Below are 25,656 nucleotides of genomic sequence, written 5' to 3' on the forward strand. Positions count from 1 at the left end.
TTGTCCATGGATAGTCAGCTATCAGTCCTAAAATTTCACCAGACTAGACAGTGAAAAATCCTATTTGTCAATGCACCTTTGAAAAAATAGAGATTCTTTATAAGAAATGGGAACAGTGGGAAAAATAGAGGATTTACACAATCATAACTTTACCTGGATATTTACACTGGATAATTTTCATAGCTGCTCTAAACTAAAATATCATTTGAAGAATGCTATGGAATTAAAAAACAATTATTTATTATTAAATTAGTATATATGGGCACACTATATAAATGTATTTTCATTATGGGATGTTAAATCTGGAGAGTATGAGTGTAAGTGGTATTGGGGGTATAGTTTCTTTAAATCTTAAATGCTCTTCAATTAAGAATCCTAAGTGCATGTTTGAGAGTCTCTCAAAATTTTATTTGACAGAAATCTTTATCGCCAACTAAAATAAATAATACTTGTGTCCATGACTATCTGTCTTCAGCTGAATATTCTCTTCCAGAATCTTTTCTTGGGATTTGAGGAAAATTAGCAAAATAAGAGTGCATATAGCCCATTAGATTTTATGATAGTTATGTTATTGAGAGTGTGAATGCCATAGAATCTCAGGTGTTTTAGAAGCTCGGTTCCCACTATGGGGAAAAAAAAAAAACTGCCCTGTTTTCTAAGGCAGAACTATGGTACTGTTAAATTTTAAGTTTAAAAATAAAGCTAGGATGATTTTTAGCCTCTTACATGCCAAAAGACAAAAACAAACAACCCTCCCCCCGGGGAAGAAGTCAGGAAAATAATAGTATCTTGGCGTTCTTAAAGGGCACCAAGGTGTTTTTCTTTATTCCATGTCTTTAAACCCTTTTTGAGAAAACCATTGAAATTCCACCCTTTTGTAAGTATACAAAAATTAACACAATATTTATATAATTAACAATCTTAAAGGAAGCATCAAAATAACGTTTTACAGTAACTTCATAAAAAAAATTAAAGAATCTATCAAACACTAAACTCAAAAACTCTATCCCACTTGACTGTTGTTGACACGCATACATCCAATTTAAAGGGTTTTATTCAGAGAATTCGTAGGGATTATCACCTCCAGATAGGAATACTTCTGTTAAAGTTCCAGGCTATAAAAGCCATTTCTTTTCTTTTTTTTTTTTTTTTTTTTTTTTTTTGGAGACAGAGTCTTGCTCTGTTGCCCAGGCTGGAGTGCAGTGGCATGATCTCAGCTCACGGCAACCTCCACCTCCTGAGTTCAAGTGATTCTCCTGCCTCAGCCTCCCTACTAACTGAAATTACAGATGCATGCCACCAAACCAGCTAATTTTTTTTGTATTTTTAGTAGAGATGGGTTTTCGCCATGTTGACCAGGCTAGCCTTGAACTCCTGACCTCAGGTGATCCGCCCACCTCAGCCTCCCAAGTGCTGGGATTACAGACATAAGGCACCTCACCCGACCTTATAAAGACCATTTCTTAACTGCATCATCAGATCTGGACACCAGGCTGGTACCCACAAATAAGGGCGGTGCTCACCAAAGGCCAACACCTCTCCTTCAAAATGAAGAGCTACATCTTGAGGCTGTATGAAAACAACACGAAAACAAAAATAGCTGTTTGAAATCAGCTATATACAACTGAGTCCTGGTTAGGATGCATGTATTTATGTAGATGCCCACTTATACATGTGTAATCACAGATAATTCACAAGTCCCACAGCGGCCAGGGTTTGGTGGTAGTGACCACCTCCTTCTCATTCAGTGAGTGGTGAACTTCCCCAGCAGTTCTGTCTGCCTCTCAGTCCTGGTCCTGATCCAGAGTGCGTCTTTCATGTAGGATCTTTGTCATATGTTGATTCTCTTTTGCACCCCATTCAGTTTTATACCAGCTCTCTACATAAGCCTGTTAGCGATATAATATTAATCGCCCAGAAATCTCAGCCTGCAGTGGCTCCAAAATCATTTTTTAATGAATACGGACTTCATTGCATGTATTTCTATTACTTTGGTTACTTCTATTTCTATTTTTATTGCAAAGAGCTGTGCAAATAAAAGAATATCAAAAGGTACAGCTATAAATGTGCTCTGCTAAATTCCCTCTGCCTTGAAATGCCTGTGAACTGCAGCCACAAAATGCCTGCTGCATTTTAATGCCTTCCTTGCGAGGCAACATGATATAGTAGAAATAGCACTGGTTGGGAGTCACACAAATCTCCTGGCCCACCATTCACCAGTTGTGTTACTTAACGTCTCTGAGCCTCAGTGTGCTCGTGTGTAAAATGTCAACAACAATGTCATCTTCACAGATTTGACTGAGGCTTAAATGAGATGAGGTATATAAAGCACAAATATTGTCTTTAGGACATCACAGGAGCTCGATAAATGTTAATTTTTTTTAGCCTGCAGCAGTCATGGGAGGAGATGAAGGCATGCACAGATGAACACTCATTTTAAAAAGTACTATAGTTGAGGTCATTTTAAACTGGGAAGAATAAGGCTAGATTCCAAATGCCTTAGTGTGATGTTTATGACATGTGGGAATTTGTTGCTGTAGGTGGCTATGAAGAAAATGACATGGTTTCTGAAATCCATTACAACTTTAAGTTCTGTCCAGCTCTAAAGTGTTATAAGAAGGGCCTGTTTAATGATATATCTGCCTTTAAAGGCATAAGCAATATAATTTATTTTTAAAATCATTACAATATACATCGTGTTGTTATACTGCTTGAATTAATTTAACATAAAATTCCAGCACATCAAAAGTGTAAGATTGTCATTGATCACCTATATAGGGATACAGCTGTAATAGAAACTTTTTGTAAGGATGGCCAGGGCTTTACTTCATTTAGTGAATAAATAATACGGAAAGCCTAATTGTTAAACTAACAATGTGGAGATGAGGTTATTGACACTTTTACTAGGTTTACAGGGTTTCAATAGTATTTGAGTTACATCATGATCTGATGTCACTTCTGAAGCTATTTCTAGAATCTGTACTGCTAAATTCCATAAACAAGGAATATAGAACAAATGACATGTAAATAGGGAAGGAAAATGGGAATCCTCCGAAAGTAAATCCTGTAGGCTAGCCTTCACTTCCATTCTTGTTCAGTATCTTGCTAGAGGACCCAGTCTCTAAAACATAGATGAAGGAAGGGAAGTAGGTTGGAAGACACTAAGCCATAGTGGAAGAGCAGTCTTTGAAGTCAAACAACACTTGTTAATCGTCTGTTTGCTAGGAGCTTCATATTCTTCATCTTTATTGAGCAGAATAATAAATCCATCAATATTTTTTGAGGTCTTGAGATATTGATACCACCTGTTACACAGGAATTGTAAATAAACTCATGTACCAATTCCTATAGATTAGTAGTGGCTTTCTGAAGTTCTAGGCTAAAAGAATTCTGAGAATTCTTTCCCAATTACAGCATTGGGAAAGAATGCTGTAATTGATTCGTGATGTCTGCTGTGGACAGAGAGTGGAGTAAGTAAAAGTATATATAGATATATTTGCTATATAAGTGTTCTATAAATTATAACTATTATGATGATTGCCGCTTTCACAAAGGTGTTTGTATGTCCCTCTAAAAATTGCTAAGTTTCTACATCTTCAGTGCAACATAGAGTCAATTAATTGCTTTGGTTATAATAGTGGTATATATTATTTTTATTAATTTGATGGTAAGCGTATGTGTACTATCTGCTGAGAAGAGCTACAAATCAGAAATTGGCATTTGCTATCCCTAATCTTACCACCTGAAATACGTATTTGGGAAAAGTCTGATACCATTTCTAAAAGTAGAATGAGGGTTGAGAGGAAAAAAGCAGAGATGATATTGAGACGTAGTCCCAGGTTATCACAAAAGGTTTGCACAGTGTTCCATATTTTAAAAAATATTCACACAAGGGAGAAGATACAGCATATTTTGCACTTAGATGGTCCATGACTTTCTGCGCTGTTTTCCTGTTTTTTCTCTTGGGCCAGATTTCTTTTCTGGGTAAATAGTCGTGTTCCTGTCAGCCACAGGGGACTTTCTGAATCCTGAACAACTGATTTTGTATTCCTGCCCCATTCCCTTATTTGAGAACAGCAATCTGATCAAACCCATATTTTTAAATTTATGTATTTATAGGCATATGGAAGAATAGTTTACAGTTTCAGTAAAATTTTTTTCCACCACAAATGGAAGAAAAGTGTGTTTTTAAAAAACAGTGCTTTATCAGTTTCTTTTTTTTTTATTACTGATGACTTCATTCTACTTGAATTCAAGGCTTCAGTTTCTTTGGGGTAAACTAATAGATTATGTATGCGATGTTTGCACCACGTTGATTGAACTCATCTGGTGAGTTTGAACGCAGCTCATGAATTTCCGTAATCGACAGAAGCCTGTGCATTGGATACAGACACCATGGTCATCTCGTATTACTCAAGAGCTAGGGAAGCTGTTCAAAATAGACTGTGCTGCTTTTCCTGCCTTCCCATGGTTCAGAAAAACTTATCAAGACTTTTAATTTGTTCTTACTATATTTTTTAAGTGCTCAAAGAAAACTATTTTTAAGTATAGTAAAGAAAGAGAATTAGAACTATTATGAGAGTTTTAACATACATATTGAAAAAAAAGAGAGGTACGTGATTCCCAAGGGTTTGTGTGTTTTGAACTAAAGGCATCAGCTGCTGAGTGTCTGTAGAGCACCCAGGAAGCCCAGAACCCTGTGCAAACTGTCAGGGAGCAGCCACAAGGCAGGAGTACCTCATCCAGTTTGCAATTAACTTACCATCTAGTTTGAGAACAGTGCTCTTCCTGCAAAAGGTGTTTACTCACCACTTTTTATTAATATAATTTACAAGCATAGTTCTAAAATATTTTTTTTAAATAGATGACCTCCTTCTGTTGCTTTTAGATATCTCATATTATCAGATATCTCATTTAAACTTAGAACCCAACTGTAATATTTAGGGATCTTTTTGACATGCAAAACTCTTCACACTGGGGTTCTACCTACCTTTCCAGGCCTCATGTGTCCCTCTTTTTCTTGACCCTCCTATATTTCTTTAAAATATTGACACAAGGGAGAAGATACAGCATGTTTTGCACTTAGTTCATGACTTTCTGGATTTTTTCCTGTATTATTCCCTAAATGCTACAGTCGCAATTCTCACATACCCGTGAAACGTGTCATTATGTTACAATTGAGTTAAAGTACCAAAATTTGTAAGTGATATGCTTCTGTCATTATTAGAGTAAATTCAAAATACCCCTAAGCTATGGCCGGGTGTGATGGCTCATGCCTGTAATCCTAGCACTTTGGGAGGCCGAGTCAAGCAGATCACTTGAGGTCAGGAGTACTAGACCAGCCTGGCCAACATGGTGAAGCCTCATCTCTACTAAAAATACACATACACACACACACAAAGAGTTTGCCGGGTGTGGTGGCAGGTGCCTGTAATCCCAGCTATTTTGGATGCTGAGACAGGAGAATCGCTTGAATCCAGGGGGCAGAGGTTGCAGTGAGCTGAGATCAAGCCACTGCACTCTAGCCTGGGTGACAGAGTGAGACTCTGACTAAAAAAAAAAAGAAAAAAAAGTTAAACCAAAGTCACCAGAACTCACTTTTATTCAAATTTGCTTTGTAAATGAGAGCAGAAAGGGAACATGCGCCATACACCTGGTATGTGTGTAAGGCAAGACAAAAGAAGTTAAGGACCACTGCTTATCCAAACTGATCAACTTGCATGTCTCTAAAGCAAGATGCTTTCTCATCGCTTTACTTTGCACTCACTGCCTCCCCTCTACCTGGAGTATCCTCATCTCACTTGTCTAGCTGTTGAGCACCTTTGTGTCCTTCAAGGCTCAGCTGAAGTGTCACCTCCTCCATGGAGCCTTCTGTGATTTTCTTCAATGGCCCCGCTCTCACTTTGTCAAAGTTTAAGCACTCTGCATTCCCATGACCCCAGTGCAAATCTCTGTAAGAGCACCAGTCCTAATGGACTATAGTCTTCTGTATCCCTCTCTGTCCCCTACCTCCCAGACTATTTGTTTTTGCAGGTAAGGTCTGTGAAGTGTTCCTTTTTCCGTTCCCAGATTTTAATGTGAGGTCTGGTGCAGTGGGGCACTCAGTTATGCCTCAAATGAACCAAATAAGTGGAATGACTGTTCAGATCTGCCTGTCATTCTTTTGCTCCCTGGCCCTGTATAATATCATGTGATATTGGTTCCACTAAAATAACCACAATAACCTAATCTAAGCTCCAAGGGAACTGCTAGCCGAGCAGTTTGGGGTTGGGCAGATGAGTTACTGGAAAAGCTATAATTCCTAAGAGGAAGTACTGGCTAAAGTACAGAGAGAAGAACCTTGGATAAGCACATTCTACTCTACACCAACTTCCCCCACCTTTTTTTAAAAAACACTTTTTTACTGTTTGTTGTTTGTTTGTTTACTATTACCTTTTTTACACATACCCAAACTGTACCCAGATATTGACATGTATCCCATCCCCACCCCCGACTCCCACAATTCATGAGCCTCAGGGAAATGAATGCTGGCATATGCCAACCCTGTCTCATATCCAGCCTTCAGGTCAAACAACTGGAGCTTTATCCCAAATCAGCAACACTTACTGAGAAAATGAGATATCCACATTAACATGTGACAAAACTCTGTGTGTGTGATTGTAAGAAAAAAGCGGTGAGTCTTTTAATTGCTCTAAAAGGTCAGGACTCTATCTTACCTTCTCATTCAAAAGGCATTTGTTAATCCCAAGTCAGACATTTGACCCTTGGAACTAAAGGTAGGCATGTAAAGACCACTTTTTGTTCACATTTATAACTGATTTCACCATTTTCCTGGCATGTTTGAATTACATTATTGAATCTTCCAAATTTGGATGTCAACTCCTTTAACAAGAAGATCCAAAAGTGACTTCAAGGATGATGTACACTGTGTGACTCTGATTATTTCTCTGTATCCTGTAGTGGCCGTCCCACAGGTGGAAGCACTGACCGTATCCAGAAGTTGCGGAAAGAGTATTATCAGGCTCGGAGGGAAGGTTTCCCTTTATATGAAGACAGCGAAGGAAGAGCAAGGCCGTCTGATTATGACCTTCTCTGGGTAAGCTCATGCATGATTTCAATCACTGAATTCATCTTTTCTAAGAATGTTTAGAGCAGAAGAACACGGTCAAGACTGTTCTGTACATATCGATTATATTTAGGTTTCTTGGGCTTCATAGATAGGAACATTACCCAAACCACAGGCGTATTCTCCCTCAGAAACTGTTTATGGAAATCAAACCCCGTGAATGTGCAGTAGTTCATTCTGATTGCTGTCATACTTCCTGTTATATGCCAACTGATTTGGGGGAGGCATAAGTTAGCTACTTTAAAGAGGACAAGGGATCTTGGTCACCATCTACTGAACTTTGATTCTTGCAACACAAGCCATCTCTCCTTTGGAAGATGGTGATTAGAAGTAAATTTCAAAAGGGTTATTGTCAGACATGTCAGTTGTTTGTTCATTGGATCTGAGGACTTCACATTCTGCTGATCTTACCGGCATGCTAGGATAGATTTGTTTTGCAATAAGGGCAGTTTTTGTATTAGAGGATTCTTTTTGCTAAATCCTTTGACATTCGGGGAACAGAAAAGAATATAGTGACCACTGAAGAAAAACTCACTGGGTTTTTTCAGGGTGGCACGATTCCCTCTCTTGTTATTTTTAAAAAGCAAGTCTGTGCCTACACAATGCACTTAACTCTTGAGCATCCACAAAAATGCCCAGGAAGAGGGTGCTTAGAATTGCATGAAATGTGCTCGTCAGATACATAGAACAGTGCCTGACATAGAGCTGGGCTCAGTAATTGTTAGTTCTTGTTACTGGCATTATTATCAGAGCAGAGCTGAACATGGTAATAGCAGTGTCCTTGCTGGGGTTCAGTTCTCACTCACCCTCTAATGCTTTCTGCCTTGTACTACACCTTATAGTGCTGCTCTGAGAACCAGGTAGGGGACTCTGTTATCCCTGGTACCCATGAAAGACACCGGCTCCTTGGAAAGGCAAACCTATTAAGGCAGGTTTCCTTTCCTGAGTTTCACACTCATGTTTATGCTCATAAGGTCAGGGTGGGGAGAATAGAGACTGACGACTGAGCTGATTCCCTCTAGTTCTTATATCTGTGTGGGGGGCCTGTCATGCGTGCATCTCTACACTAGGATGTGAAAATCAGTGTCAGGATCCACCACTGTTGGGCAGAGCAACCGAAACTCCTCAGCCCAGAAGATTGCACATGTATAATGGAGTTTCAAAACACTAATCAGAAGTGCACAGTGCAGATGGGCGATCGCAAGCCAAGTGGCTTCAGCCTCTTGGGAGAGAGGCAGTCTGAGAGACTATGGATCAGAACAAACAGCTATTTATTGGTTGTATTACAGATGTTAGGATTAAACAGAGTGACACCCAGAGTGATGGGAAAACTTGTCTGTTAGCTTCTCTGTAGCAGAAGAGAAAGATTTCCACAGAATAACAGATTAGATAACAATTCAGTTTCAAACTTGATCAAGATCGATTTACTGCCTCTGACAAGAGACGTGAGCTACTTGTTAGGTAAGGCTCAGCTCCCTCGATAAGCCAAACAAGCAGTAAAATAAAGGAAAGTCATTTCCACTGTACCCAAAACAGAACACCATGTCCAGTGCATTGAAAAGTGCTCTATCTCAAAACCACTGTGAATTCCTATGAGCAAAATAAGACAAATAATTTTAGACAAAGTAGTCCTGGTTGTTTTGACCTTATTTTATATGATTTCCTTACATCAAGCTGAAAGGATGAAGGTGCTTAACTTTCATGAGACTTGAAGTTTCCTCTGACCCTCACCAAACCTGAGCTAGATAACTGTACCCTTGGGTGCTCCCTTTTTTAGTGATTCTATTTTTACGCCAAGTAAACGTGTAACCAGACCATCTAGTGAGTAAAGAAGTATCTCTAGTTTAATTTGTGTTTCCCATGCTCCGGTGTGTTGAGCTCTGCCAAAAGTGACTGATTTTATGTTTCCCAGACAATTGGGGTCTGAGGCTTCCCAAAGGGATGCTTGGGAAATGCACTGCCATAAAAGATGAGTGTTCTTTGTTACTGCCTGAGATACTCCAAGCCAGGGATTAGAATCTCAGCATCCTTTCCTCTCCTCTCCCCACGCCAGGGAAAAACACTAGTGTCTTTTGTTCAGCGTAGGCCTGAGAAATTATACTGTTGTCTTGCCACTTTTGGAGAGATCTAGGAAAGCAAGTTTAGAAAGTTAACATTTCATTCCTGTCAGGCGGCCAGACCCAACAAAGCAGCTTTTATGAGATTGTGGTTCCTAGAAAGGCAGGTCTTCAGCATCACCACCAGGGCACTTGCTAAAATCAGACCACAGTCACACGAAGGGGAAGAACTGGGGCCAGGAGAGACCCCCAAGGGATGCGTCAGGTTGTCATCAAGGATTCTGATCCACAATTCTAAAAATAGGACATTGACTTCAATCCCTTGAGGAAACACTAAAGCAGTCCAACTTCTCTAACAAAACCACTGTGTGGACCAGCATCATCAGAAATATTGTTATGAACTTAGAACTTCCCCAAGTCCAGAGCCTCTGGTTGAGAGGCCTGCTGAGTGTTTTCTGGAGTCATTCTGTACTGGGGAACTTCTGAACTATCGAGGAGGAAATTACAAAGATAAGTTACCTAACAACTACTTGTAAACTCATTTAAAAATAGGCCAGCAAGAATGAAAGTATGCTCACAAAAGTCTTCAAGGCCAAAATAATGAGAATAATCCGTTGAAAGTTTATTAGGGTCTATGAATATTTTTAAATATATATGTAAATATATATGACTAATACTTTTTCTTTGCCTGGCCCTGGGCTTTCTAGATCTTCGCAGACCAAATTGTATGTAGTTCTCTACCAGTATTGCACCTGCCCAGTGGCCTGGAGTCTAAGATTTCTCTTACTCCTCCCTTGGGTTCTCACTTGCTTTCATACCTGTCTTCTCTCCCCTCTTCCTTCTCCCTTATCCCCTCCCCTCTCCCCTCTCTCCTCCCCTCTCCCCTTTCCCCTCCCCTCTCCCTTCTCTCCTCCTGTCTCTCCTCTCCCCTGACTCCTATTACATTTTAACAAATATTTGCTAAATCTTAGTGTAGACCAGGTGCTGGTAATAAGAATATGACATTACTTCTACCTTGGAGAAACTCTGGATCTAGCCAGGAATAGATCTAAGCCCAAACAAAATAGAACAATAATTTATGTGATAAATGCTATAGTATAGAGAAGTATTAGCTTCTATATGTACTAAGAGAGAGTAGTTAATTCTGTTGGAGGTGCATAGTTGGAGACAGAGTGCTGGGAAAACTATAGGGACATTTTGGGAATTGTCTCAGCTGACATACTTTCTTCTTTTATTCTCAAATTTGTTGGATTTTTTTTCCCTTTTCCAAAAGATCTCCTGACGTATTCACTTTGTTTTAAAATAAATGAATACACACAGACTGTAAGGTTTGTAAATATGAACTTGAGACCTTAAAATCTTTTCAACTGCTCTGTTTTGTAACTGTTTTCCCATCTTACTCTGAAAAGCTGTAAAGAACAAGTTGAAAAAATTTCAGTGGCTGCAAGTGAAACAGTCTGGTGAGTTTTTATAGGCCCAATTAAGTAAGCAAGATATACTAGCTGTGAAGTGTTAATATTTGCCAGAAGAAAACATAATACCTGTTATCTGCTGGTATTTTATTTTTTATAAAACTTAAGATAGTCTTCTGACAACGGGCTGCTTTTTTCTTAGCGGATAAAGCTGCTCTGCTTATTTAACAGCAGCATGAATATCCTGTAAATAATTCTAGCAATGAGATGCCTCTGAAGTTTTCTAAAAATATTAGTGCCTTTATTGTTGTCTTTTTCAAGAGCTGAATAGCAGTATCATTATCCCCCCACCCAACCTTTTTTTTTTTTTTTATACTTTAAGTTCTAGGGTACATGTGCACAACGTGCAGGTTTGTTACATATGTATACATAAACCATGTTGGTGTGCTGCACCCATTAACTCATCATTTACATTAAGTATATCTCCTAATGCTATCTCTCCCCCCTCCCCCCTCCCCCCTCCCCACAGTAGGACCCGGTGTGTGATGTTCCCCTTCCTGTGTTCAAGTGTTCTCATTGTTCAGTTCCCACCTATGAGTGAGAACATGTGGTATTTGGTTTTCTGTTCTTGCGATAGTTTGCTGAGAATGATGGTTTCCAGCTGCATCCGTGTCCCTACAAAGGACACAAACTCATCCTTTTTTTATGGCTGCATAGTAGTCCATGGTGTATATGTGCCACATTTTCTTAATCCAGTCTGTCACTGATGGACATTTGGGTTGATTCCAAGTCTCTGCTATTGTGAATAGTGCCACAATAAACATACGTGTGCATGTGTCTTTATAGCAGCATGACTTATAATCCTTTGGGTATATCCCCAGTAATGGGATGGCTGGGTCAAATGGTATTTCTAGTTCTAGATCCTTGAGGAATCGCCACACTGTTTTCCACAGTGGTTGAACTAGTTTACAGTCCCACCAACAGTGTAAAAGTGTTCCTATTTCTCCACATCCTCTCCAGCACCTGTTGTTTCCTGATTTTTTAATGATTGCCATTCTAACTGGTGTGAGATGATATCTCATTGTGGTTTTGATTTGCATTTCTCTGATGGTGAGTGATGATGAGCATTTTTTCATGTGTCTGTTGGCTGTATGAATGTCTTCTTTTGAGAAGTGTGTGTTCATATCCTTTGCCCACTTTTTGTTGGGGTTGTTTGTTTTTTTCTTGTAAATTTGTTTGAGTTCTTTGTAGGTTCTGGATATTAGCCCTTTGTCAGATGAGTAGATTGCAAAAATTTTCTCCCATTCTGTAGGTTGCCTGTTCACTCTGATGGTAGTTTCTTTCACTGTGCAGAGGCTCTTTAATTAGATCCCATTTGTCAATTTTGGCTTTTGTTGCCATTGCTTTTGGTGTTTTAGACATGAAGTGCTTGCCCATGCCTATGTCCTGAATGGTATTACCTAGGTTTTTTCTAGGGTTTTTATGGTTTTAGGTCTAATATTTAAGTCTCTAATCCATCTTGAATTAATTTTCATATAAGGAGTAAGGAAAGGATCCAGTTTCAGCTTTCTACTTATGGCTAGCCAATTTTCCCAGCACCATTTATTAAATAGGGAATCCTTTCCCCATTTCTTGTTTTTGTCAGGTTTGTCAACCACCCAACCTTTTTAAAAAAAAAAAATTCTTTGGCTAAATTAGAAGAAAGTTTATTTATAAAAGAGGTTTGTAGACACATGGTTGGGAAGGGAGTACATTTGTTTATATATAGAAAAAAAAGTGGGAGTTAAAGCATCTTAAACTAGCACGATATACCTGTTGCCATTGTCATTAAAAACATGGTGCTTGCCAGGCATGGTGGCTTAAGCCTGTAACCCCAGCACTTTGGGAGGCCAAGGCGGGCAGATCATGAGGTCAAAAGATTGAGACCAGCCTGGCCAACATGGTGAAACCCAGTCTGTACTAAAAATACAAAAATTAGCTGGGTGTGGTGGTGCACACCTGTAGTCCTAGTTACTTGGGAGGCTGAGGCAGAAGAATCACTTGAACCCAGGAGGCGGAAGTCGCAGCAAGCCAAGATCATGCCACTGCACTCCAGCCTGGTGACAGAGCGAGACTCCGTCTCAAAAAAAAACAAAAACAAACAAACAAAAATTGTGCTATATCTCTCTGGCACAGGGGATTGACTCAAGTAGATCATAGTTGGAACAATGAGATGGTTGGGTGAATAAATATAAACATCTGAAAGATTTGTTCACCCTATTGTGAAGACGGTCTAGAAGCCAACTTGAAGAAACATACTTGACCGCTGATCTGGACAACGAGAGACAAATCCAATGAATTCCACACTTGGAGGAAAGAAAAAACACAATGGTGAGATCATGCTAAACATCTTAAGGAAAGGCTTAAAGATGGAATGTTCTATAGCCAAAGAAGTATAAAAGCCATCAGAAGGTTTTTGGTAAACACCAGGAGAGAAGAGGATGAATGCCATCAATGGTCCAATACCAAAGTGGAGATTTCTATGTATTTTCCTTGTCTGCTCCTTAAAAGCATCTGATAAAAACTAAGTACATTGATGAACAATTCTAGCTTAGGCAATAGCTCTTATATTCCAAAGAACGGTGACCTAAATCAAACTGACCTGATTCTTAGCGGAAATTTTGTTGGCTTATTTAAAAGAAGTCCATAATCACATCCTGGCTTCAGGCAAAGCTGGATCCAGCTCCTGCAGGCAGCCCATTAGGAGTCTCTTTTTTCATCTCTCAGCTTTGCTATTCTCTCTGCAGGCACCATTCTCAACGGGCTACCTGAGGTAGAAAAACAGCCATCTGCAGCTCCAACATAACAACTCTGCAGGAGGAGATAGTCTCTGTGTAGATCAGGAAACATCCTGAAGCTGATATTCAGCACAATGCTCAATAGCGCTGATTGACTCAGCCTGGATCACGTGTCCACTTCTGAACCAACCCTCATGGCCAGACAGGTGCAATATTCTTATAGACTAAAACTAGGCCATAAGACTACCCCTGGAACTAGACAGTGAAGTCAAGTCCACCCAGACTCCATAAATAAGAATAGGTGAAGAGAGAGTCCTCAAAGGAAAATCAAGGTGCTGTTAACAGGGAAAGGGAAAATAGATGGTAGGCACAATTACAAATTGTCTACGACAACTTTGCGTTCTAATAATGATATAAACTTTCTTCATCTTCTTAGATTTTTCAAGGAAAGAGAAAGAAAAGCCTTCCCTTTGTGTATTCTCATTTTTGTCATTAGAATAGATCTATTATCAAACTTCAATTTGCTGCCATTATTTGTTATGTAAAAGGAGAAAGAAAATTTTGTCTATTGGTTCAGTATCTTTGAACTATCCCAGGAACCCAGATGATGTCACTGAATTATTCATGAGAAATTGTCAGACCTCTGGAATTTATTTATATAGGCAAATGACATTTTAGTTCACCTCAGACCTGGCAGTTCACCCCAGGACGATCTGAGTACAGATCGTCTCAGCAATACTCTGGGGGACAAATCTGATCCCCAAAGGTTGTAGGGATAGTGAAGGCGGAGGGAACAGTTCACCCCAGGAGAAGCAGTAGAATTCTTTGAAAGGAGTAAAGTTGCTCTCTTTCTTTACATAGAGTTGCTCTATTTATATCTTCATGGATTATTGTCTTGTGACAAGCACATATTCTGTTCTTAAAACTTTTACAAGGTGAGATGGGGTAAAGAATTAGAGCCATTGAATGTTTGTATCCAGGCCAGGCACAGTGGCTCATGCTTGTAATTTCAGCACTTTGGGAGGCCGAGGTGAGAGGATCACTTGAACCCAAGAGTTCGAGACCAGCCCGGGCAACATAGTCAAACCTGTCTCTACCAAAATATACCAAAATTATTGGGGTATGGTGGCATGCATTTGCAATCCCAGCTACACGAGATGCTGAGACAGGAGGACTGCTTGAGTCCAGGAGGTCGAGGCTGCAGAGATCCCTAAAAGAAAAAAAAAGTATGTATCTATAGACTGCTGCAGTTGCACTGCTGCCACACGACGGGCAATCCCTTCTCAGTTGATGAGGCTTCTTGAGCTCCATCCCAATGGTTCCTTCCCAATGGTTGAGTTTATCAACACATCTTTTGATTTCCAAAAACAGTGGAACTGAGGATTGGAAGCAATACCAAGGCAGAGAAAAAGGAGAGAGAAAACCATGTCTGTACAGTATGTGGGTTTTAGAAAGGCCTGAAGTTTTATTGAACTTGGTACGGGTAAAACATCAATGCCACTGGAAGAGTGGAGATTTTGCTCACTTAGATCTCAGCAAGTAGTAAAACAAAAGGGAAAAAAAATTGACAAAAGAGGACAAAATAAATGGATTTTTTTTTTTTTTTTTTTTTTTTTTTTTTTTTTTGGTTAGTGGCTTTGGCCCTTTTATATTTCACTGTGTCTTTCGCAGGAATTTGTTGACATATAAGCTATATGGGAGAAGATCTGGACTATACAACATGTGAGTGAATGTCTAGCTTTTAAATATAGTAGAAATCATTTTTGAAAGGAAGCAACATGTTTACAGGCAGTCCCCAACATAGAAATAAACTGTGTTCCAGAAGTCCATTTAGAAGTTGGCAATTTAGAAGTAGGAATGGATTTTTCCCATAGGGAAAAAATATATGTATTGTTTGTTAGAGTCCCAAACCAGTCTACAAAAACCCACTAAAAGCCAATAACCTTGTGCTAATCACAGAACAATAACCTTGAAGCAGAAACAGGGAGCTGTCTAAGCCAGGGGAGGAATAGGAAACTTTCTTTCCCCCTCCCTTCTTTTCTGGACACAATTTTTTAGGATACTCTCTGCGCCTTTCCCATCTACTGGTCTTTAAGTCTGTTTCCCTAGGTTCCCTGACTCTTAATTCCCCTACCTCCGCATCATGGCACCCCAGGTTAAGCCCGCTCCTCCCCTGAAGCGTTCAGGCATCCAGAGTTACTTCTCTGCCCCATCCCTCAACAAAGTTACCATTCTCAGTACAGATCGTCTCAGCAATACTCTGGGGGACAAAACTGATCCATAAAGGTTGTAGGGATAGTGAAGGCAGAGGGAACAGGAGAGAGGCTAATGGAATGTACTCCCGGAACAGGAGTGTTGAGCTATTCCTGATGCTCTGTTGCTACTACACTAGCCTCTGGATTCTCCGGCACTTCTCTTTCCATGTATGGAGCCCAAGCTTCCACAGAGCTCGCTGTCTGACACTGCCTGTGGCCAGTGACCTGATCCTGAGAGTGGATCTGATTTCTCCAGCAAACTGGCCCTTTCTCCAGAGGAAGCCTTTTGTTTCTGGGTCTGCCCTCTGCAGCCCAAGGGCCAGTTACTACAACTAACATGGGCCATGATGCCTCAGCCCTGCTTGAAAATCTGCCCTGATAAGATAGCTCTTCTAAACTACTCCTGTCCACTCATCCTGTCTTTCGAAACACACAGATGTCTAGAGTTTTAGAACTAGTAATTTCGCAGATATGGGAAGCATTTTAGCACAGGAGACTCCGAAGCTAGGCTGCTTGAGTTCACATCCAGGCTGTACCCGTTACTCACTAGGTAAATTTGGGCAATTTATTTTACCTCTCTGTCTCCTTTAAAAGTGAGATAATAGTACTATCTCCTTGAAGTACTATGACACATACATGATTACATGTAAAGTATTTAGAATAGTGTCTAAACATGTAGGAAGTGTCAATAAACATGAGGAATTTTTAAATGGTACACTTATCAAGGTTATTTGAAGTAACACATTCAATTGGCCAGACAGCCCTTCTGTTGTAGTCATTATTGGAGCTTCTGCACCTCTTTGGTTATTCCAGAGCTCTCAGACATTATACAGCACACAAAGCCTTGAGGGTGGCCTTCACATCCTGCTCCCTCTGGTTACCACTGAGATGCCCAGAGTCACTTCAGGTGGTAACTGTCAAGCTCGGTCGTCAGGCACTTTTAGCAAATTCCATTGGTCCAAAGGTCAATATCTATTTCCCTCTCTCCCACACGCATACTTTTCCTTCAAAAGTACATTCCTTTCATCCCTGACCCTGGGGGCACACCTAATCTCCTTAATGAGCTTATGCTAAAATCAAAGACCAGAAGAAAGTTGACTTCTAGCAGCTTCTGCCTGCAGCTCGGCAAAAACCCTGAAGCAAAGAAATACCAGGGTCCAGTTAAGCCCTTAAAATAGGAGGGTGAGATACAAAGAGAATATATACAAATTATTTACTCAATAAATTATACTACCTCCAGATTGTTAATAAAAATGGCATCATTTACTCAGTGCTGACTCTACCTTATTTAAGCTATTCCATATACTAGCTCTGTGAGGTAGGTATCTTTAATCCAGTTTTATAGATGAGAAAACAAAGGTTCCAAGACCTTGCCTCATGGCCACACAATCATTAGCAAAGCTGATTTTCAAATCTCTACTGACTCCCGGTGAAAAGAGAAAGGAAAGCTCCTAATGCTGATGTTGAGATACTTCTTAATATAAGATGTTTGAAAGAAAGAAAATGTGTGAATATTCATCCATAAGCACTATGAAAACTGTCTTCTACCTTTGTTGAACTACTCTTGAATTATCACTCTTAATTTGTTTTTGAACCCAATAATATTGAACCAAAATCAAAGTGTGGTGTTTTCAGTCCTCTTTCAAAGTCTAAATGAAATCATTCTTTTTATGCTGTAATCAAATAAGTTACCCATCTCTGGCTCAAACCCAAACCTAAATAGCAAAGAGCAGAAAAAGAAAGTTCAGGAACACATGATTTTTCCATAGTATGTCAAAAAAACCTATGCTATACTTCCATTAAAGTGAAAAAAGAACTCTTTCTGCTTTTAATGAGCAATTAATTCCAGTTCAGGATGTCGAGTTTAGAATAGGTTAACTTCCCCCAAACCACAGCCGTTTGTATTGGATCATGGTTAAAACCTCAAATTCCAACTTCTACAATAATAACATTCTTTTCTTCTACTGCAATGGGAGAAATGACCATTTTATGTAACATAAGAAAAACTATAGCAGAAACCCCTATGAATTCCAGATTTCTTAAACTGTTCTCAAAGCTGTTTAAAATCAGTTGGGTACATTTTATTTTAGCAGTGCTTAAATGTTCTAAAATAAACTTTGGGTACTAAATTAAAAAATGAAGATGTCTGGAGTCAAAGATAGGAATATCTATCTAACTGGTATTTATAGTACATGTATCACTTAAATTTGACAACAATTAAAACTCCACAGAAGCCATGTTTGTGTGCAGATCCTGTGGCCTGGGATGTCCCCTCACACAGCATCCTGACTGTAACCAACCAATCAGGTCGCTACAGTGGCCGTCTTGTTCTTTCAGTTTAAGGAAATTTTTGACCGACAGTCATTCTGAGATTTAACATCATTTGGTTCTTATTAAGTAGTAACTAGTTTGGTGTTGTGATGGGAAAAAGAAAATTCACAGGAAGCTTACCTCTGAAAGGAAGACAGAAAGCACACTTGGATCAAAGAAAACCCTAAAATGAGAATGGTCACTACAGTAGTATTGGAATTGCCATTCTCCACAAGAAAAATGACCATTTTTGAATGCAATTGTAATGACACATACTAAAGTCTATGACTTTCCAGCCCTCCTATGAATCTCATTAATGTCTTTGTATTTCATTCTGAGCCTTGAAATCACAGTGCTAAATTTTCAGAGTATTTATGAAAGAGTACAAAAGTTGATACCACTGAATTTTAGCGAGGCTAACAGGAAAACTTGCCATTTATTTTAGTAAATGATCTAAGAAGAAGGGATATAATGTTGCTATTATAAACCATTGAGAAATAGTCTCTTTTCTACTTTCCAGATAAGGCTTTTGTGAAGCAGTGGAGTATTCAGGTTTTATCTCCATGAAGCTTTCTTCAAATGATCATTCCGTGTCATCTCTTACTCACAGACATAGCTCCATTCCCTAAACAGCAAAGTCAAAGTTGCATATGAGAGAAACTTATTTTCTGCAATTTTCCATTCCTTCGTTGGTTTTTTTCATTCAGTGAATACTCAGCAATTTATGAATGCCTAGGAAAGTGCACATTGAGCCTGACAATTGTATCATCAACACTTACCTACAAGGAAAGAAAACTTAATTGGGGTGTGTGTATATCTTTAAGCCTGTGTGTGTGCATAAAGATGTGTGATTTGAAGTTTCTCCTTTACAGAAACAGAAGGAAATGTTGTAGGAGAAAGACAATCCACATCCTGACCTGATGTCTTTTCTTTAATGAACCTTCTGGCTCACTCTATAATATTAGATACCCCTAAACCATGTGGAGACACCTCCATTTTTCTCTTTTGTTTTCCCATCATCACTAATTGCCAGAGTCACAGACTGTTTCTGAAGAGCAAATTTATTTTAGTTTTAAGTTTTTATATCTATCATCTACTTTTTTTCCTTTTTTTTTTTTTTTTTGGTATGAACCAGGTTTCCTGTTTTCTGTGCCATTCCCTTTGCAGTAATTTCCCAGATTTAAATTGCCAGGCGTGCTTCGGCAGCAGTGCACAATACGTGTATGTGGTTATAAGGGAATCAGAGACTCACATTTCAGAGGAGGAAATCGTGGTCTCACAATTAATGTGAATGATAGCAGGAAGGAATCTGTAAAGTAGTACTTGAATTGATGATTGGAGAAAAAAGAAAAAAAAACACTGTGGGCTTTAGGAGGTTGTGGCTTTCGTGCAGTTCTAGAACTATTTTGCCTCTTCCCAATTTCAGAAAATGGATAACTTTCTCCTTTCTATGTAAGGATGTATATATATAAGGTTAAAAAGTCTAATCCCTAAATACATGATGATGCGGGGAGCAGATGACAGGCAAACAGGAAAGAACTGACTTTTTTATCAAGCATTCAAATCTTCCCCTTTGTTGATTCATAAGAAAATTTGAGTACCTTCCCATTTAGAAACTTAAGAGTTTCCTGGCTTTCTTAAAGATTGTATCTCCAAAATAGGAAGAAAACTTGTTAATATCCTATCATCAATTAAGGAAAAGAATAGTCATTTTCACTTATGTTCTGTCACTTTGGCCCCAGGATTGGAGAACAGAATTTCAAAGTGTGTGGTTCCTTAGTCATACATTCATTTATTAATTAATGCGGTAGACCTTTACTCAGTGGCAACCTTGTGCCAGACATTTACTTGACTCTGAGGAATCAAAAGTGAATAAAGAGTTCATGTCTGCTGGGAAAGGCAGACAGGAAACATAATTTCAAATATAATGAGATATTTAGGAGTAGTTATGCAGGAAGAAATTGATAAGTGAATGCATAGGAAAGAGAGACTAACCAAGAATTAACGAGATAGATTTGCTTTTATCCCTGTGAAGTTTTCCCTTGTGTGTTCAGCCTTGCATTTTGTCTGCATTTAGGGCTGTCTGCCTCCAAAGTAAGCTACTAAATCTAAACAATTGCCCTTTGTAATTTTGAAACAAATGTAAAGTGGCTTTTATCACGTTTCATGATGATACTTTTCTTTATGCCCAACCTCTCCTTTTGAGGATTTGAGCATTTCTGCATCATACTGTCCCAATTACCAACCAAGATCAGCCCTAGAGAAGTTTTTCTGTGTGTCGCAACTTATTCAATGATCATACCATCAATTAGTTGGTCACTCTTATCATTTCTAAATGATTTTGCATAGGATGTATCACAGGATGGCAGGTAGTAAAGATGGGTGTTGGTGTGGTTTTTGTTTCACATCCAATGCGGGAACACACACACTTACATTTGGTCATGATGTAAATTGTAAGTCTTCCTATGGCTTATGATTTTAGGAGGCTGAGAAACTCTGGTTTAGACTTTATGTTCCATATCTGCTTATTTACTGTTTCCCCTATGAGAACCCACATGGTACTATTTCACATTAGGAACTAAAAATTTTTAAATAAACATTATTAATAAATCTTATCTGAAACACATAATGAATGGCACATAGTTTGCTTTTCTTGTTTATATCTGCATATCAATATAGATAGATACATATGGATAGAAATATAAAGATAGAGACACAAGTTGCATATATTTCAATGAATTTTAGTTTAATAGTCAATGATTTATAAAACTCTTAAATAAACATGTTGAAAGAGATTACAACTATAAAGTCAGAAATACGTGAATATACTTGGCATACTCCAGGCTTTCTTTATTCTCCTGAAAATTACTGTCTTTTATATTTAACACGTTTTTATGTTTCTATTATTTTTCTTTCTTACAATTCTATATTTTTTTTTTACTTTAATTTTAGGTTTGAGGGTACATGCAAAGGTTAGTTACATAAGTAAACTCATGTCACAGGGGTTTGTTGGACAGATTATTTCATCACCCAGGAATTAAGCCCAGTACCCAATAATTTACCTTTTCTGCTCCTCTCCCTCCCCCGACCTTCCACCCTCAAATAGACCCCAGTGTCTCTTGTTTCTTTGTTTTCATAAGTGCTCATCATTTAGCTCCCACTTATAAGTGAGAACATACAGTACTTGGTTTTCTATTCCTGCATTAGTTTGTTGAGGATAATAGCCTCCAGCTCCATCCATGTTCGCACAAAAGACATGATCTCATTATTTTTTTGACTGCATAGTATTCCATGGTGTATATGTGCCACCTTTGCTTTATCCAGTCTGTTATTGGTGGAGATTTAGCTTGATTCCGTGTCTTTACTATTGTGAATAGTGCTGCAGTAAACATTTGCTTGCACGTGTCTTTATGGTAGAATGATTTCTATTCCTTTGAGTATATACCCATAATGAGATTGTTGTTTCAAATGGTGGTTCTACTTTTAGCTCCTTGAGGAATCACCATACTGCTTTCCACAATGGTTGAACTAATTTACAGTCTTACCAACAGTGTATAGGTGTTCCCTTTTCTCCACAACTTTGCCAGCATCTATTAGTTTTAGATTTTTTAACAATAGCCATTCTGATGGGTGTGAGATGGTATCACATTGTGGTTTTGATTTGCATTTCTCTAATGATCAGCAATATTGAGATTTTTTTCATGTGCTTGTTGGCTGCATGTATGTCTTTTTTTGAAAAGTATCAGTTCATGTCCCTTTTAATGGGGTTGTTTTACTCTTGTAAATTTAAGTTCCTCATAGATTCTGGATATTAAACATTTGTCAGATGCATACTTTGCAAATATTTTCTCCCATTCTGTAGGCTGTATGTTTACTCTGTTGATAGTTTCTTTTGCTCTGCAGAAGCTCTTAAGTTTAATTAGATCTCATTTCTCAATTTTTGCTTTTGTTGTGATTGCTTTTGGTGTCTTTGTCATGAAACCTTTGACTGTTCCTGTGTCCAGGATGGTATTGCCTGGGTTGTCCTCCAGGGTTTTTATAGTTTTAGGTTTTACGTTTAAGTCTTTAATTCATTTTTAGTTGATTTTTGTATATAAGGAAAGGGTCTAGCTTCAGTCTTCTGCACATGGCTAGCCAGTTATCCCAGCACCATTTATTGAATAGGGAGTCTGTTCTCCATTGCTTGTTTTTGTCAGCATTATCAAAGATCAGGTGGTCATAGGTGTGTACCCTTATTTCTGGGCTCTCTATTCTGTTCCATTGGTCTGTGCGTCTCGTTTTGTACCAGTACCATGCTGTTTTGGTTACCGTTGCCATGTAGTATACTTTGTAGTTAGGTAACATGATGCCTCCTGCCTTGTTATTTTTGCTTACGATTGCCTTTGCTACTTGGTCTCTTTTTGGTTCCATATGAATTGTAAAATAGTCTAGTTCTGTGAAGAATGTCATTGGTAGTTTGATAGGAATAGCATTGGATCTGTAAATTGCTGTGGGTAGTATGGCCATTTTAATGATACTGATTCTTCCTATTCATGAACATGAAATGTTTTTTCCATTTGTTTGTGTCATCTCTGATTTCTTTGTAACTGTAATTGTAATCTGTTTTGTAATTCTCATTGTAGAGATCTTTCACCTCCTTGGTTAGCTGTATTTCTAGGTATTTTATTCTTTTGGTGGCAGTTGTGAATGGGATTGCCTTTCTGATTTGGCTCTCAGCTTAGCTGTTGTTGGCATAAAGGAATGCTAGTGATTTTTGTATACTGAAACTTTGCTGCAGTTTATCAGCTGAAGGAGCTTTTGGGTTGAGACTATGGGGTTCTCTAGATATAAAATCATATCATCTGCAAGCAGAGACAGTTTGACTTCCTCTCTATTTGGATGCCCTTTCTTTCTTTCTTTTGCCCAATTGCTCTGGCTGGGACTTCCAATACTCTGTTGATCAGGAGTGGTGAGAGAGAGCATCCTTGTCTCGTGCCAGATTTCAAGAGAAATGCTTCCAGTTTTTGCCCATTCAGTATAATATTGGTTGTATGTTTGTCATAGATGGCTCTTATTATTTTGAGGTATGTTCCTTCAATACCTAGTTTATTGAGAGTTTTTAACATGAAGGGGTACTGAATTTTATCAAAAACCTTTTCTGCATCTATTGAGATAATCATGTGGTTTTTGTCTTTAATTCTGTTTATGTGATGAATCACATTTATTGATTTTTTTTTCTTTTATTATACTTTAAGTTCTAGGGTACATGTGCACAATGTGCAGGTTTGTTACATATATATACATGTGCTATGTTGGTGTGCTGCACCCATTAACTCATCATTTACATTAGGTATATCTCCTAATGCTATCCCTCCCCCTTACCCCCTCCCCACAATAGGACCCGGTGTGTGATGCTCCGCTTCCTGTGTCCAAGTGATCTCATATTGATTTTCATATGTTGAATCAACCTTGCATCTCAGGGATGAAGCCTACTTGATCATGATGGATAAGCTTTTTGGTGTGCTGCTGGATTCTGTTTGCAAGTATTTCGTTGAGGATTTTTGCATCAATGTTCATCAGGGATATTGGCTTTAAGCTTTGTTATTGTTGTGTCTCTGCCTAGTTTTAGTATCAAAATGATGCCAGCCTCATAGAATGAAGTGGGGACGAGTTTCTCTTGGGAAGGTGTATGTGTCCAGGAATCTATCCATCTCTTCTAGGTTTTCTAGTTTGTGTACATAGAGGTGTTCATAGTAGCTTCTGATGGTTATTTTTATTTCTGTGGAGTCAGTGCTAATATTCCCTTCATCATTCCTAATTGTGTTTATTTGGATCTTCTCATTTCTTCTTTATTAGTCTAGCTACCAGCCTATCTATCTTACTAATTTTTTTCAAAAAACTAACTTCTGGATTCATTGATCTTGTGAATGGTTTTTCATGTCTCAATTTCCTTCATTTCAGCTCTGATTTTTGTTATTTCTTGTCTTCTGCTAGCTTTGGGGTTGATTCATTATTGCTTCTCTAATTCTAATTCTTTCATTGTGATGTTAGGTTGTTAATTTGAGATCTTTCAAACTTTTGGATGTGAGCAGATATTACTGTGAATTTCCCTTTTAACACTGCCTTTGCTGTGTTCCAGAGATTCTGGTGTGTTGTGTCTTTGTTCTCATTAGTTTTAAAGAATTTTTTATTTCTGCCTTAATTTCATTATTTGCCAAAAAGTCATTCAGGAGCATGTTGTTTAATTTCCATATAATTGCACGTTTTTGAGTGATTTCTTAGTCTTGACTTGTATTTTTATTGCACTGTGGTCCGAGAGTGTTTTTGTTATGATTTTGCTGAGGATTGATTCATGTCCCATTATGTGGACAATTTTATAGTATGTGCCATGTGGTGATAAGAAGAATGTATATTCTGTTGGTTTTGGGTGGACAGTTGTATAGAGTTCTGTCAGTTCCATTTGGTCCAATGTTGAGTTCAGGTCCTGAATATCTTATAAATTTTCTGCCTCGATGATCCAATAATATCAGTAGAGTGTAGGAGTCTCCCATTATTATTGTGTGGGAGTCTATGTCCCTTTGTAGGTCTCTAAGAGCTTGTTTTACAAATCTGGCTGCTACTGTATTGGGTTTATATATATTTAGGATAGTCAGGTCTTGTTGAATTGAACTCTTTACCATTATGTAATGCCCTTCTTTATCTTTTTGATCTTTGTTGGTTTGAAGTCTGTTTTGTGTTAAATTAGGATTGCAACCCCTACTGTTTTCCATGTGCTTGGTAGATTTTCTTCTGTCCCTTTATTTTGAGCCTACAGGTGTCATTTCATGTGAGATGGATCTCTTGAAGACAGCAAGTCATTTGGTCTTACATTTTTATACAGCTTGCCATTCTGTGCCTTTTAAGTGAGGCATTTAGCCGGTTTACATTCAAGGTTAATATTGATATGTGTGGATTCGATCCTGTCATCATGTTGTTAGCTGGTTATTATGTTGGCTGTGTGGTTGCTTTATAGTGACACTGGTCTGTGTGCTTTTGTGTTAGCTGGTAGCAGTCTTTCCTTTCTATATTTAATGTTCCTTTCAAGATTTCTTGTAAGGCAGGTCTGGTCATAGTGAATTCCCTCAACATTTGCTTATCTGAAAAGGACCTTATTTCTCCTTTGCTTAGGAAGCTTCGTTTAGCTGGATATAAAATTCTTGGTTGAAGATTTTTTTTCTTTCAGAAAGTTGAATATAGGCTGCCAAACTCTTCTGGCCTGTAGGGTTTCAACTGAGAGGTCTGCCGTTAGCCTGATGGTGTTCCCTTTGTGGGTGACCTGCCCTTTCTCTCTAGCTGCTTTTAACATTCTTTCTTTCATTTCAACCTTGGAAAAATCTGATGATCATGTGTCTTGGGGATGATCTTCTTATGGAGAATCTTGCAGGAGTTATCTGTATTTCCTGAATTTGACTGTTGGCCTGTCTAGCAAGGTTGGGAACGTTTTCATGAACAATAGCCTGAAATACATGTTCCAAGTTGTTTGCTTTCTCCCCCTCCCTTTCAGGCATGACTGATTTGGTCTCTTTTCATAATCCCATTCTTTCCAGAGGTTTTGTTCATTTGTCTGACTGTCTTATTTAAAGAATCAGTCTTCAAGCTCTGAGATTCTTTCCTCAGCTTGGTTTATTCTGCTGTTAATACTTATGATTGCATTGTGAAATTCTTCTATTGTGTTATTCAGCTCTGTCCAACCCATTATGT

At 38.5% G+C, this 25,656-nt stretch overlaps 1 protein-coding gene across 5 annotated transcripts in view; it reads left to right on the forward strand.

Annotated features, from left to right (window-relative positions):
• Positions 1–25,656, forward strand: part of LOC105468044 (par-3 family cell polarity regulator beta) — a 1,086,746-nt gene that overhangs the window by 955,035 nt on the left and 106,055 nt on the right. For all 5 annotated transcript variants that reach the window (XM_071073272.1, XM_071073273.1, XM_011717972.3 and 2 more), the window contains one exon: positions 6,961–7,096. In XM_071073272.1, coding sequence (XP_070929373.1) covers positions 6,961–7,096 — 136 coding nt within the window. The remainder of the gene's footprint in view (positions 1–6,960; positions 7,097–25,656) is intronic.

The sequence above is a fragment of the Macaca nemestrina genome, chromosome 11 (genome assembly GCF_043159975.1).
Source record: "Macaca nemestrina isolate mMacNem1 chromosome 11, mMacNem.hap1, whole genome shotgun sequence".
NCBI classification, from domain to species: Eukaryota; Metazoa; Chordata; class Mammalia; order Primates; family Cercopithecidae; genus Macaca; species Macaca nemestrina.